This window comes from Electrophorus electricus, chromosome 22, assembly GCF_041902795.1.
Source record: "Electrophorus electricus isolate QZ-2024a chromosome 22, ASM4190279v1, whole genome shotgun sequence".
NCBI classification, from domain to species: Eukaryota; Metazoa; Chordata; class Actinopteri; order Gymnotiformes; family Gymnotidae; genus Electrophorus; species Electrophorus electricus.
In genome coordinates this window covers 8,277,851-8,291,657 of record NC_137518.1, presented here as the reverse complement: position 1 = coordinate 8,291,657, position 13,807 = coordinate 8,277,851, and the positions used below count along the sequence as shown (strand labels likewise).

The following is a 13,807-nucleotide window of genomic DNA, read 5'->3' as shown; positions in this document are numbered from 1 at the left end:
TTATGCATATTATGAACTTGGCTCTGGTTTACCTTACTTTGAGCTAGTCATGGGCTGCTCAGTTCAGTTCATTTATTTGCATTGACTGGAACTGAATATTGAAGTGATCTTGATATGATACTTTATGATGGCACTTGGCACTGCCAGTACTGTTGGCTTCCCTGTGTATCCATAATTATCATGCACTCTAATCATCTCGTGGAAGTGGTGTCATCTAATTTGTGGGTGCATCTTAAGTGGTAGATCTGCGAGTGCTTCTCCCATCAGCCAAAAACATGCTCATTGAGCAGTGTGAAAGACTTGTAACGAGATAAATGGACATCTCACCAAGGCCAAATGTGGTCCTGTGAGCAGCGTTCTGCATCTCAATAATCTCCAATAGTGGGCCCCTCCACCACTTCTTGCACTACCTGGTAATTGTTGAAGCTTGGCTGAGTACTTCCAGAGACTGTAAACTACCAAAAACCTCTCCTCAAACCACATGCTCATCCATAAGTGGACCTCTGCACTCCTTGGCTAGAGGAATCATCTTGCACAGTCCTCCCCCACTGTTGGTCATCCTGCCACTACAATGCTTTTTTCTGTGAAATTGTGGGTTTTGAATGTTCAGGACCAAGATGGGAAGCCAAAGAAGGTCAACTTTCAAGAAAACCAGGATGGGACATACCAGGTGTCCTATGTGCCAGATAAGATGGGCCGTTACACGATTGTGATCAAGTATGGAGGCGATGAAATCCCCACCTCACCTTACAGAGTGCGGGCTACAACCACAGGCGACGCTAGCAAGTGTACGGTCACTGGTGAGTTAATTTATTCTGACTGCCAAAAGCATTGCAACAAGTCGTGACTTGGAAAAACAAAATCCTAAATCAAACGGACCTAATGCTCTCAATTATTTTTCAAAACTGTCACTGTTTTGGAAAATAATTGAGATGCAATGCAACTTTTAAATTCATTGCATGGTTTGGATTTCACCACACTACCAGTGCTGGTCATCTGTTGTAAATGAATAGAAGGCACATTTATTTAGCAAGATCCCACAACACAGTCTTAACCTCTTGCCCTCATTCTACAGGTCCTGGCATTGGGCCAACCATTGGCATCGGCAAGGAAGTTGGCTTTGTAGTCAACACCAAGGGAGCAGGGAAAGGAAAAGTCTCCTGCATCATTGTAACCCCTGACGGCACAGAGGTGGAGGCTGATGTCATTGAGAATGAGGATGGCACATTCGACATATTCTACATGGCAGCTATGCCTGGGACATATCTCATCTATGTACGCTTTGGAGGAGAGAATGTTCCACGGAGCCCTTTCAAAGTCATAGTAAGGCTCAACCTCTGTATACTTGATCACCCAAACTTAGGTTTATGGGAACTGCTTGGCTTTTTTTATTTTTTTTTTGGAGTGTCAAACCAGATTCTACCCCTTGGGGGCAGTGGTAACTCACTGGTTAAGGTACTCTAGTAGTAATAAGAAGGTTGCCAGTTCAAGCCCCACTGCTGCCAAGCTGCTGCTGTTGAGCCCCTGAGCAAGGTCCTTAACCCACAATAGCTCAAGCTGTACTCAGTCCTAATTGTAACTTGCTTTGCATCAGCTAAATGCCATAAATGTAAATGACCATGTACTTCAAGCGGATTCAGTTTGTGTAGCACTGCATCTTCAGTTGGAGTCACTTTTTATATTGACAACAAAATGAAACCTTTTTGGTAATGAAAGAATTGACTGACTATATCTTTGATCACTTTTCACAGTTAACATGTATCAATGTACAGAATGTCCGCTCGTTTGTGTCTGGTTAGGTGTGTGTGGCTATGTGTGTGCATGCACACATAACTCGCGCTCTCCTTTCTTAGGCTACTGATGAAGCTCCCCTGCTGCAACAGCAGTCAGGCCACCAGCAGCAGGAACTGGCTCCGGGCGCCGGCTTCCAACCCTGGGTACACATGCACACCTGAATCTCCCTTACCACTACAACCACCCTACCCTCCCGTCTTTCGTCCCTCTTTTGCAGAGCCTATTCCTGCTCATGGAGGTTGAACCCAACCACTACCTTCACTGATTTATCTTTTTCAGCCTCTGTACTGACCTCGGGGCTATCTTAGTGCGCACCCGCTCAATTCTTCGTCCAAATCTTTGTCTGCATGTTTATCTTGCTTTCCATTTGCTCTTATCTCTGCTGTGATGGAAGTGATTTCCATCCAGTTCTACCTTGTTTTAACCAATCAAGCATCATCCTTTTCAGGAAATGGCTATTGGTTCATGCCTCATCTCCGTTTCTCCTCCCTGAAACGGTACTCTGTTCTTTTCTATTCCCATTTCTCCTTGGATGTTGCACCTTTTTATTTTTACTTTTAGTGTGTTTCACTCATGGCAGAGGCTGGGGAAACTCTGAATGATGGCTTAGAAGGCTGTCGTTTTGATTGGAGGCAAATCTGGTGTTAAATAAATTAAAGTGGCCTGTATGGCAACCAGACAATGATTTGAGTGTAATCTACCCCAAAGCTGAGCAAATATAGCTCAAGTACAAGCGTCACCATATTTTATTCGTTATTCTCCAGCCTTCCCATTTTCCATTATGCCAATACATGATGGTGGTAGTGGGGATGTTTGTGAACACTGTTATGAATCTCTGTTGAATGACAATTTCCTCAGAACTGTGCCAGGTGTGCTGGGAGGTTGGGTTTACTGTGCACCCCCCACTCCCTTCTGCTTTTTCTTACTACTGCCACTACGTGGGGTGTGTGGGGGTGGGTTTGTCTTTTTTTTTTTTTCTTTTTTTTTTGTTTGGTTTTTTTTGTTAGTTTTTTGCGGAACTCCTTGGCCTGGAAAGTGTCTGTGAAGCATCAATTTCTCGGTTTCAGTTTTGAACCTTCTTCCATTTTGCAGGTGACAGATGGTGTGTACATACCCATTAACAGCATGAATGGTGCAGGTTTCCGGCCTTTCAACATGGTGATTCCCTTCACCTTTGGGAAGGGTGAAATTACAGGTGAGAGATGAGTAGTGTTTTAACTAAGGAATACAATGCATATAACACACTTGCGCTGATACTATTCACTGAAACTGACTCTGAAGACTTTATTTTTCAAGGAGGTGTTCCAGAGATTAAGGGGCAAAATTAAATGATTGCCACAGTGATGGCAACTCCAGTTTTCTCAATTTAAACGACTCAATTTCTCCTCTCTAGGGGAGGTTCATATGCCGTCAGGCAAAACAGCCAAACCCGAGATCACTGACAACAAGGATGGGACTGTCGCTGTGAAGTACTCCCCTACAGAGGCAGGCCTTCATGAGATGCACATCAAATATAATGGCACCCACATACCGGGTAAGGGCTCTGGAACTGGGGCCTCACCTACCCCACACCCTTTAATGCTTTGAACCTCTTAAATGCCAGCTATCTTGACAAGGGCCAAGGATATGTCTTCCCCAAATTAACTTCCTGTTAGGATTCTTTGCTCATTGTTGCAAAGTGGAGGGCTGTGGCAACTGTTCACGCTGAGGTTTAGGGGAGCTGAAAAGATTAAACTTTCAAGAGATTATTTGAGAGAGTATTTGAAGTTGGTACAGTATTTGTAAAGAAGGTTGATGCTTCACATGTTGAGGCATGTACATGGGGGGGCCTTCTAACAGCTAAGACTTATGTAATCCCATATTCTTGCTACCATGGCAAGAATTATGTTACAAATATAATATTCACTGAGGCCAGCAGATCCTACAGAAGGCCATATCAGTCCAAAGCAGCTGTTACCATGTTAAAAAGTAATATATTATCTTTGATTCACCCTCTTTTGTTGAATGACTTGTTTGCACCTGGCTAACTTGCCCAGGGTAAATGGAGACTCTGGGCTTATTACATATGTGGATATCCTGTTCCAAATTCCATTTTCTATTGTTTGATGATACCTGGCTCAGATGCTACCATTTGAGATTTGTGCTTTTTTTTTTTTTTTTTTTGTCGTCAAATGCTTTTGCTGGAATTGATTATGAAAATCTGCTAGTCCATACTTAAATTCTTTAGCTCGCGTGTGTGTGCATGCAACTCTTGGTTCATGTTTGGATAAACTGTCAATGTACAAGCCTTTCAAAATTATGACACACCTGTGAAATCAGTCCAGTGCTCTCCTTGCATTCATGCCAACCTTCTCAATGGGATTTTTTGCTCCACAGAGAGCCCTCTGCAGTTCTATGTCAACAACGCTAACAGCCCTAATGTGTCAGCCTATGGCCCAGGCCTTGTGTACGGTGTTGCCAACAAACCAGCCACATTTACTATCTACACAGAAGATGCTGCAGAAGGTGGCTGTTGGTTTTTCTTTACCTTTAACCATAAACACAGCAAATAGTAGTGGTGACTCATATTTGATGAGCATCAAACTGATTGAGAGTTCTTACGCAGGTGGCCTTGACTTGGCCATTGAAGGCCCATCGAAGGCAGAGATAAGTTGCATTGACAATGAGGATGGCACTTGCACGGTCACATATCTGCCCACTCTGCCGGGAGATTACAACATCCTGGTTCGTTACAATGACGAGCACATAGCTGGCAGTCCCTTTACAGCTAGGATGACAGGTGAGGACATATTGCAATGTATCCATTATAAGCAGTCAATTATAACCACTACAACCTGAATATTTTCAGTCTGTTTCAGTTTATGCAAATTAAGCGCAAGTTTAGCACTAACAAGTAAATATCAGCACCACCCTTGACTTTATTTTGCTTAGTAATATGGAGCTTTCCAGACAGTCCATTAAGTGCATTCCTTTTCAGTACTATTGGTTGAGTGCTGTATTTGGTGGTTTTTGCAGAGGACAAGAGGCGGTCTCAGGTGAAGCTGGGATCAGCCGCTGACTTCTCCCTGGACATCACTGAGACAGACCTCAGTCTGCTCACAGCCAGCATCAAAGCCCCATCAGGCCGTGATGAGCCGTGTCTGCTCAAGAGGCAGCCCAACAATCACGTTGGTGAGTGCATCTCATCCACCAACTTTGCACTGAAAGTGTTGGCAGAGACTTATTACATACTACATTTATTGAATGTATTTCTAATGCAACCCCTTTATTCTCTCCACTATAAATTCCTGGATATTTTCTTCATGGCATTTTTTTTAATGGCCTGCCAAAACCTTCTCTTAATGTTCCTCAACTAATACTATCTTATGATTTTCTTCACCCTCTCAGGTATTTCTTTCATACCCCGAGAGGTTGGTCAGCACTTGGTCAGTATAAAGAAGAATGGTTACCATGTGGCAAACAGCCCCATCTCCATCATGGTGGTACAGTCTGAGATTGGAGATGCCAGCAGGGTAAAGGTGTTTGGACAAGGACTGGTTGAAGGACACACGTTTGAGATGTCTGACTTTGTAGTGGACACAAGAGATGCTGGTGAGAAACACCAGTACCAGAGCTGCTCAATATGCAATTTTTCATGAGTTGTAGCTATTGTTTATTACTCTTAGTTAACCAGATTTTTTTATAGTAATATCTTGGCTGACATTTTCTAAAATGAGAGCTTTTTTTTGCTTTTTGGTTCACGAATGAATGTTTTCAGGATTTGATTATAATGAAACAAGTCATATTCCTAGCAGTAAAGGAGATATTCAATCCTGTTTCCATGTGCAAGTGTTGGTAAATCTGTTGACCTCATTTCTTTAACATAAAAGTACTTTAACTTTTTTATATACCCAAGCACATTTGCAAACGTTGCACAGTCTGACACCCACACCAGATGTGGACATTAGTGATGCTGATGGGAATGCAGATGAACCCCACCTCCCAGAATCATGCCATGCAATTATTAATCAAGCAATCAAAAATGTATTTGTACAGTGCTTTTTTACAACAGATGTCACAAAGCAGCTTTAAAAATGTCCCAATCCAAGCCCCCAGTGAGCAAGCCAAGGAAATACTCACTAGAGCATGGGGAAGAAACCTTGAAAGGAACCAAGACTCAAGGGGGAGGACCCATCCTCTGCTGGCCTACAATGGTCACCACAATAAGAACAATTTTAAGAGAAAAATAAATAAAGTGGGGAAAAAATAAGCAATTAATGTCTAGTTCAATTTTCTAGAGGTCCTAGTCTTGTCCTGATAGTGTGCATGTGTCCGAAACGCATCCTGCAAGAGAACATCCATTAAAGGCGACGGAGAAGTAGTAGGCTGGGGTGGGGGCATAGCTGCTGAGCTACAGCTTTTTCTAGGATCTTGGAAATAAATGGAAGTTTTGACATCAGCCTGTAGTTTGAAGACTGACATGGGTCGAGGCTAGATTTTTTTGATAAGTGGTCTTATTACTGCTAATTTGATTTAGGAACATAGCCAAGGTTCAATGGAGAGTTTATTAAATTTAATAAAAGTTAAATTACTTCAGGTAGGATTTCCTTAAGAAAGGAAAGGTGTTTCCTTTAGTCTCTATGCACCATCTCTAGGGTTTCCAGATCCAACATTTGTAAATGTGTAAACACTTAATATTCAAACTGATCATTTCTGCCATTTTTAAATGGCAGAGATAGGTTCCAAGTATGTTGGAAAAAAAAAACATCTGTAAGGTGTGTTTGGAATTAGAAAATGTATTTAATTCGTACCAATGCATTATTTGAGAATGACCAAGAGAAACTAGGGAAACTACTTTTTATAATTTGGACAGCATGTCTTTCTCAGAGTTTATTACCTTTTCCTTAGATCAGTGGGAGGCTTGTGACTTTAGGAGTACTTTGAGTTTAAGAGTACTTTTCCTCTTGTAGATTTTAAAAAGAATTTATTTCTATAACTACAAATTGATTGAAGGAATAACCAGGCAGAAACTGCCTTCTTTTGAAGGAGCTGTTTATTATACAGAATTTTATGGATAAAAGCTAATTTCCTCATCTCCTGAGAGAAGCACCAAAGTTTTTTGACTCTTATCTAGTGTTTTGTGTTTTGATTGCAGTGATTTGATTACTCTGCAATACTGCTTCCTCCTCTGGGAATCACAAACACAATGCACATGTAAAATAAATCTTATCTTGAGTATAATCCAACAAATTGTCACCTGTGGCCAAGGTTATGGAGGACTGGCGCTGTCCATCGAGGGCCCAAGTAAAGTGGACATCCAGACTGAGGACATTGAGGATGGGACCTGTGGTGTCTCCTTTTGTCCCACTGAGCCGGGGACATACATAGTGTCCATCAGGTTTGCTGAAGAACATGTTCCTGGTAAGTGAGAACACCAAGGGAGCTTTTTCATGCAATGCATAACCAGAATTGCCTAATTACCTATAGACTTGTGTTGTAATGTCCACAATGACCAAACAGAAAAGCCAGTATATCATTTTCTGTAAAACTGCTGTCTTAACAGCACAGTTGTTTGAATTGTGCTACTGAATTTCTTTAGTTCCCAAATGGTCTCTCTCATCCACAGGGAGTCCATTCAATGTTAAAGTAACAGGAGAAGGACGCATCCGTGAGAGCATCACCCACCGCCAGAAAGCTGCCTCCATTGCTACAGTCGGTAGTGTTTGTGACCTAAACTTAAAGATCCCAGGTAAGTAAAGCTTGAGCAATGTGGTTTTTTTAATTAAAGCTTTGTGGGTTTTTACCTTTTTTGCACTTCTGGAGGCAGGGGAATAATGACATGAACACACATGATTGATTGGTGAGAAATGAGCAGGTACAAAGAGAGGCATTGTGAATATTAGTTCCCAGGTTCATTGATGTGATGCTTTAAGCTATGCAGTACATAGATGTACATAGACATAAAATGGTTAAAGGTGGTGGTTTTTGTTGGTGCCTTTCCTCATTTTCCTGAGCCTTTCCACAGAATTAGATGTTTCAGTATAAATCACAATCCTCACACTTGCAGCAGTAGATCAGTGCTAGAAATACTGATGTGAAAATTAAGGTCTTCAGCAAAGGGGAGGAGCTGTATCTGGATGGAATTTTTGGTATTTGTGTTATGTAATGTAGGTACATGTTTAAGTGAATTCTTTACATTTTGATTTGCTTGTAAACCAAGCTACCATGCATTTTTTCTAAAAGAGGAATAGTAGAATAAAGGGAATAAAAGGTTGCTGGATGGATGGATGTCTCACTGTCCCTTTCATTTCCTCCATACAAGACTCTGGGCTGTCATAGCATAGCTATACTGAAGGCACTCCGATTTACTTAGCCCTTTCCCCAGACAACTAGGGTCTCCAAGTCTCTCTGCAAATGCTTTCAGCATGTCACTAACTGGAGTGGCCGAAACTTTCTGCAATTGTAAAAAGATAAAACAGAGATTATAATATTTGGTAATGGCAATAAAAGGTGCAGAATAGCTGCCTACTTGGACTAGGAAAACCCTAAAATCTAAAAAGCTATCTCATAACCTATGCATACTAATAGACTCTGATCTCAGTTTAGAAGTCACATAAAATCTGTAACCAAGTCAGCATTTTATTATAAGAACATCAATAAAATCCGATATATCTTGACTAAACGAGATCTAGAGAAGCTTGTCCATGCTTTTGTTTTTAGCAGGGTTATGTGATGGCCTCCTAACAGGACTTCCAAAAAAGACAATAGAACAGATTAAGTTGATTAAAAATACAGCTGCTAGAGCAAAAGAGAACACATCAATCCCATTCTTAAGTACTTGCACTAGCTCCTAGTATACCACAGATTTGACTAAGGAATTATTACTGGTCTATAAATCACTTAACGGTGTAGGACCAGCATGTCTATCTGATATGTTGCAGAGTTATGGGCCTTACACTGGCTACCAGTATACCACAGATTTGACTAAGGTATTATTACTGGTCTATAAATCACTTAATGGTGTAAAACCAGTGTACCTATCTGATATGCTGCAGCGTTATTGGCCGGGCAGAACTCCTAGGTCATAAGGAACTAATCAGTTAGTCTTGCATAAGGTAAAAACTACACATGGAGAGGCAGCATTTAGCTACTATGTTGTTTTTAAATAGAACCAGTTTCTGGAGGATATCAGAGCCCAAACATCACTATTGGGCAGACTTTTGGCTCAGTTTACACCCTGTGGCACTGCACTTTTACGAACTACAATTTTTTTTTCTTCTTAATTTATTCATTTTAATCTTATTTTAATTTATTCATTTAATTTCTCTTATTCTGTTTCCTTAAACACATTACAATTGAAATATTGAAAACAATGTTTAATACATTTTTAATTCATGGTAAAGACCTTTCCGAAGTGATGGATCTCGGGGTATAATGAGCCTTTTATATTATGTGAAGCACTTTTAAATTGTCATTTTGTATGACAGGTGCTATAGACATAAACTTGCCTTGTCCAATGTCCCAAACCCTTCATTTCAGAATCATCATGTCTTTCTTTTTTTTTTTCCCCCTCCTTCAAACTGAAGCGCGTTCATGATATTCAGGTTTGGGGTTTATTTTACATTGAAAGTAAATTTACTTTTTTTCTATCTGTGTGTTGGATAAGACTTGACAGCAAGACCTGGCTTAATGCATTATACATCTGAAATCAAGGTGTTAGGCATTCTGTGTTGCATACATTCTGATGAGGCAAGTCAAATAAGGGCACGATTTATTTGCTTACTCATATCTTTCCAAGGTGGGGCTCTCAATCTTTTTGTTCTTACACATAGTACAAGTAAAGGCGTATGTAACATGAGCACATCCACAATCTCTTGAATATTGTGGGCAGTATAGCTGGTCTAACTGCATCTGTGCTGTAATTCCAGTGTCACACTAGAGTAGGCTAATGTACCTGCCCCAGAGGTTTAGAGGAACAGATGAGTTCAATGAACACACTCCACACATGTTCCATGTCAAGTATGGCTGATGTAGTATATGACCATATGTCAGGTCAATGGGACTGGATTCTGAATCATTCTGAGGCCATGTGTGAGCCATCTTTTAAGTATCAGTATTGGGTAAGGAGAGTTGTAATCTAATGGAAGCTTAGCCATGAGTAATGAAAGATTATTGTAATGGAATGAAGACCACACAGAGCGTTGCTTCCTATTATGATCTCATGCCTGATCTCACCCAGCGAGTGCCACTCGCCCACTTTGCTTTCTCTATGGAACGGAGAGCTACACCTACAAAATCTAAAACCCAGTTTTCCTAAACATTTAAGGAGTTTGTTGATGTATACGAGTTGATCACTTAACCAAGTCTAAAGAAGTAGATGGTTGATGTAAAAATACTGTAAAATACTTCACAGTAAAAGTTTTCTTGAATCCAGACAGATGCAAAGGTAATGCACTATTTTTAAATGAACATTTTTGCTACTAAAATGATCGTTTCTCAAAGCCCATGTTTTTCTTAAATCTTTATCCGCATTTTGCTGTTTTCTCTCTAATCATTTCTCAACTTGCCTTCGCTCACTTCTTCCCTTCTCTTTCTGTCTCTGCTGGTGTCCCATCAGTGACCTGGTTTCTCCTGGCTCTGGCACGGGAGCTACTCTCGTGCAGAGTCTACCGCTCTTGCTGTTCTCTCTGGCTCCGGGCCTCAGTCCCTCGCCAGCCCCTGAAGGTCCGGACCTTCGCTGTTGGGACCGTGCAGATCACCCAGATGGGCACGGCATCCCTGGCGAGGCCCTTGGGGCTGGAGGGTGCGTTTTAAAGCACTGGGCATGCGGACGGTGAGGTTGGCAGAAAAATGCTTGCTCTTCCCTGCAGTGTGTTTGTGTCTGTGCAGCTAATTCACTTCCCTGATGCTTCTGTGGCTTTATCCTTGAACCTCCATTGAAGTGCTGAGCTTAGTGCTAACGTTCTAGTGTGCTTTGTGCTAGTTGCTCACTAGGCCATCATTCATTGCATCTGTTGAGTTTTGGAAAATCCCCAGACATCCCTCCTCCCATAAAGAATATAGATATCTGAGCTGCTGGGTAAGGTCTCTCCTCTTCCTTCACTTGCAGGGGTGTTGTGCAGCAGAGCTGATCATTTCCCTGGACCACATGCTTCAGCATTCTTGGGAGTTTTCTTCAGTCTCCCTTTGTTCTCTGTTTCCTCTTGGTGATGAAGTCATTCATGCTAAACCCCCCTCCATTTCCATTGTCCAGAGATCGATGTCCACGACGTGTCTGCACAGGTCACTAGCCCGGCAGGTACCACCGAGCCAGCGGAGATCATCTCAGTGGGCAGCCACACGTACTGCGTCCGCTTTGTGCCACATGAGATGGGTGTGCATACAGTTAGCGTGAGGTACCGTGGACAGCATGTTCCAGGAAGTCCCTTCCAGTTCACTGTGGGGCCACTGGGAGAAGGGGGAGCCCACAAAGTAAGAGCAGGTGGTCCAGGCTTGGAAAGAGCAGAGACAGGCATTCCAGGTACAAAAATGCCTCAAATAAACATCTCCTCTTAGTTACAAAGACTGTGATGTTGAGTATCTAATTACTTTGATTCTTATGATTCAGCACACCATTAAAAGTAGCACCTTTTTGAAACTTGAGCCACAATACCCCCTAAACACCATGTGTGTTTTGTTTTATTTTTTAATTAAACTTTCCAGCTGAGTTTAGTATCTGGACACGTGAAGCAGGTGCTGGAGGTCTGTCCATCGCTATGGAGGGCCCCAGTCGTGCAGAAATCTCCTTCGAGGACAGAAAGGACGGCACCTGTGGCGTCTCCTATGTGATTCAGGAACCTGGTATGACTAAAACACGGTTCTAGAAAACCAGGACATGGGGCTAACCTTACAGAACTCACACATTTCATGATTGCAGGTGACTACGAGGTGTCCGTGAAGTTCAATGATGAGCACATCCCAGACAGCCCCTACCTGGTGCCTGCGCGGACCCCCGCAGATGATGCCCACCGTCTTACTGTTACCAGCCTTCAGGTGAGACATGAGGAAACGTCTCCGCCCATGGGCATGTCAGCAGCTATCAAAGAACTGGGCTTAACCATAAAAGATATGTTGAATAAATATTTGAATATTCTTGGTAGACTTTGATTAAAATGTTACTTGGAGCAAGTTTAAGTTTATTTGAAAAGTAATATATTCACTTTAGTAGACATTATAATATTCATACATAGTTCCTGGCTTGGGTGGAGTGTTGTAATGGGCTAAATATGTCCTCCTTTCCCACTTCACAATTTGCTTGAAAGGGTAGGAATTCATGGCATTTCTAATGCTGGCATCGAAGCCCAGTCTCAGCCAAGTGAGAGCTACTCCACATGAATTATACTATTCCACATCAAGGACCAATTCATATGCATATGTGGAAAAAGTAAAAGGCTTGGACATTAAATTTATCTCAGACTGTTTTGGAGCAGTAGTCAGAATATGATTTTTGGTTGCACTCTACTTTGAATAGCTGCTGGACATCAATCAACTTGGGTGGGCCTTCTGGTGTTGATCTTGTATTTTCATTTAAAGGCTTTTAACAGGCAAATTTAACATTCACAGAAGAGCTAGCTAAAGCAGAGGGTGGCAGTGTAAGACACCACAAACCTATAGAAATTCTTGTGTAGTTAAATTTGTCTCTGGTGACCCCTCTCTTGACCTTTTAGCTGGTTTGTTATGAGTTGAGGTAAAAAATTTCCATTTTTTCTTCATTTGATAAAATGGATGATACCTTTTTATAAAGTTGTTTTCCAGCTTTCAAAGAATGGCACATATTGTGCTATAAAACCTTGAGCAGCATTAGCTGAAGACTCAAGTGTAGATGTGACACCCCTCCCTTTTTGTGTGCTCAGGCACTTATCAAGACTCAGTTTTCCCGAATGCACTGCTCTTGGTGAACACTTGAGTGGGAGGGTTATGATTGAACTATGTATTTGCTGCTTCAGGAATCAGGCCTCAAGGTGAACCAACCTGCTTCATTTGCCGTATGCCTGAATGGTGCTCAGGGCACTATTGCTGCCAAAGTGCACAGTCCATCTGGAACCCTCGAGGAGTGTGTTGTTTCAGAGTTGGAACAAGGTGAGTCTCCAGAATCCACTGTGTGGGGACCATGGCACCAGTAAACAAAATGGCAAGATCATTTACAAAAAATACATTGTCTGTTAAAATATGACAACTTTGCTTGGATTGAATTCGTCAGTCTAGTTAAATTACACTGGACAACAACAAAATGCTTCTGAGTTAAACGCGGATATAACCGTGAAAATTTATTGGCTCTCATTTTAACGATAACTGCATGTGATCCATAAGAGACATTGTATTAGGTCCAGCTATAAGATGAAATATTAAAGTTTTTAAAATTCTGAGAAATATTGTATCAGATCTTGATGATCATACCCAGGAGGGTCTATTGCATCACTGGCTGACGTAAGATTACACAATCGCTGAGGTAAGATTATGCAATAGGGAGATGTATATAAAGCAACACACCATAGGACGAGCGATTTATTTCTGTTACTTGTGCTAAACGTCATGTTGGATGTAAATTCAGCTGCGTTAGGTTAAATGTAATTCCAGCTGCATTATAAACACTACTGAAGTGATGGTGTCAATCAACAAGTATCAATGCCTCGTAACTATCAATATTGCGGACAATTTTTGTTACATTTGTGGGGAAGTGACTTTTGCAAATCAGAAGGACATTGCTTTAAATGCAAAAGTGAAGAAGGCATATCTGTATTTCCAATGCAAGATCAGTGATCAAGACAAGTCCTGGGCCCCACACAGGTCATACGTGTGCAACAAATCTGTCACAGTAGATGAATGGAAAAAGAAGGTCAATGCCCTTTGCCGTTCCAATGGTTGGGAGGGATCCCAGCAATCACATAACTGACTGCTACTTCTGCATGGTGCCCCCTGTTTCTGTAGGCATTACAAAGAAGAAGGGGGCAATAGTGTATCCAATTATACCTTCTGCTAGCCGACCTGTTCCGCA

General features: G+C 41.6%; 1 protein-coding gene across 8 annotated transcripts in view; it reads left to right on the top strand.

Annotated features, from left to right (window-relative positions):
• The window catches only part of flnba (filamin B a), a 55,677-nt gene that overhangs the window by 36,190 nt on the left and 5,680 nt on the right, over nt 1–13,807 (top strand). For 2 of the 8 annotated variants that reach the window (XM_081705081.1, XM_081705083.1), the window contains 16 exons: nt 611–800; nt 1,076–1,323; nt 1,854–1,937; nt 2,887–2,989; nt 3,188–3,328; nt 4,171–4,299; nt 4,400–4,573; nt 4,810–4,965; nt 5,182–5,385; nt 7,042–7,194; nt 7,400–7,522; nt 10,391–10,576; nt 11,027–11,293; nt 11,476–11,613; nt 11,690–11,805; nt 12,759–12,891. In XM_081705081.1, the coding sequence (XP_081561207.1) occupies nt 611–800; nt 1,076–1,323; nt 1,854–1,937; nt 2,887–2,989; nt 3,188–3,328; nt 4,171–4,299; nt 4,400–4,573; nt 4,810–4,965; nt 5,182–5,385; nt 7,042–7,194; nt 7,400–7,522; nt 10,391–10,576; nt 11,027–11,293; nt 11,476–11,613; nt 11,690–11,805; nt 12,759–12,891 (2,545 nt within the window). Of the gene's footprint in view, nt 1–610; nt 801–1,075; nt 1,324–1,853; nt 1,938–2,886; nt 2,990–3,187; nt 3,329–4,170; nt 4,300–4,399; nt 4,574–4,809; nt 4,966–5,181; nt 5,386–7,041; nt 7,195–7,399; nt 7,523–10,390; nt 10,607–10,882; nt 11,294–11,475; nt 11,614–11,689; nt 11,806–12,758; nt 12,892–13,807 lie in introns of those variants that run through there. The other 6 variants (XM_081705082.1, XM_027001936.3, XM_027001937.3 and 3 more) reach the window with 6 other exon arrangements.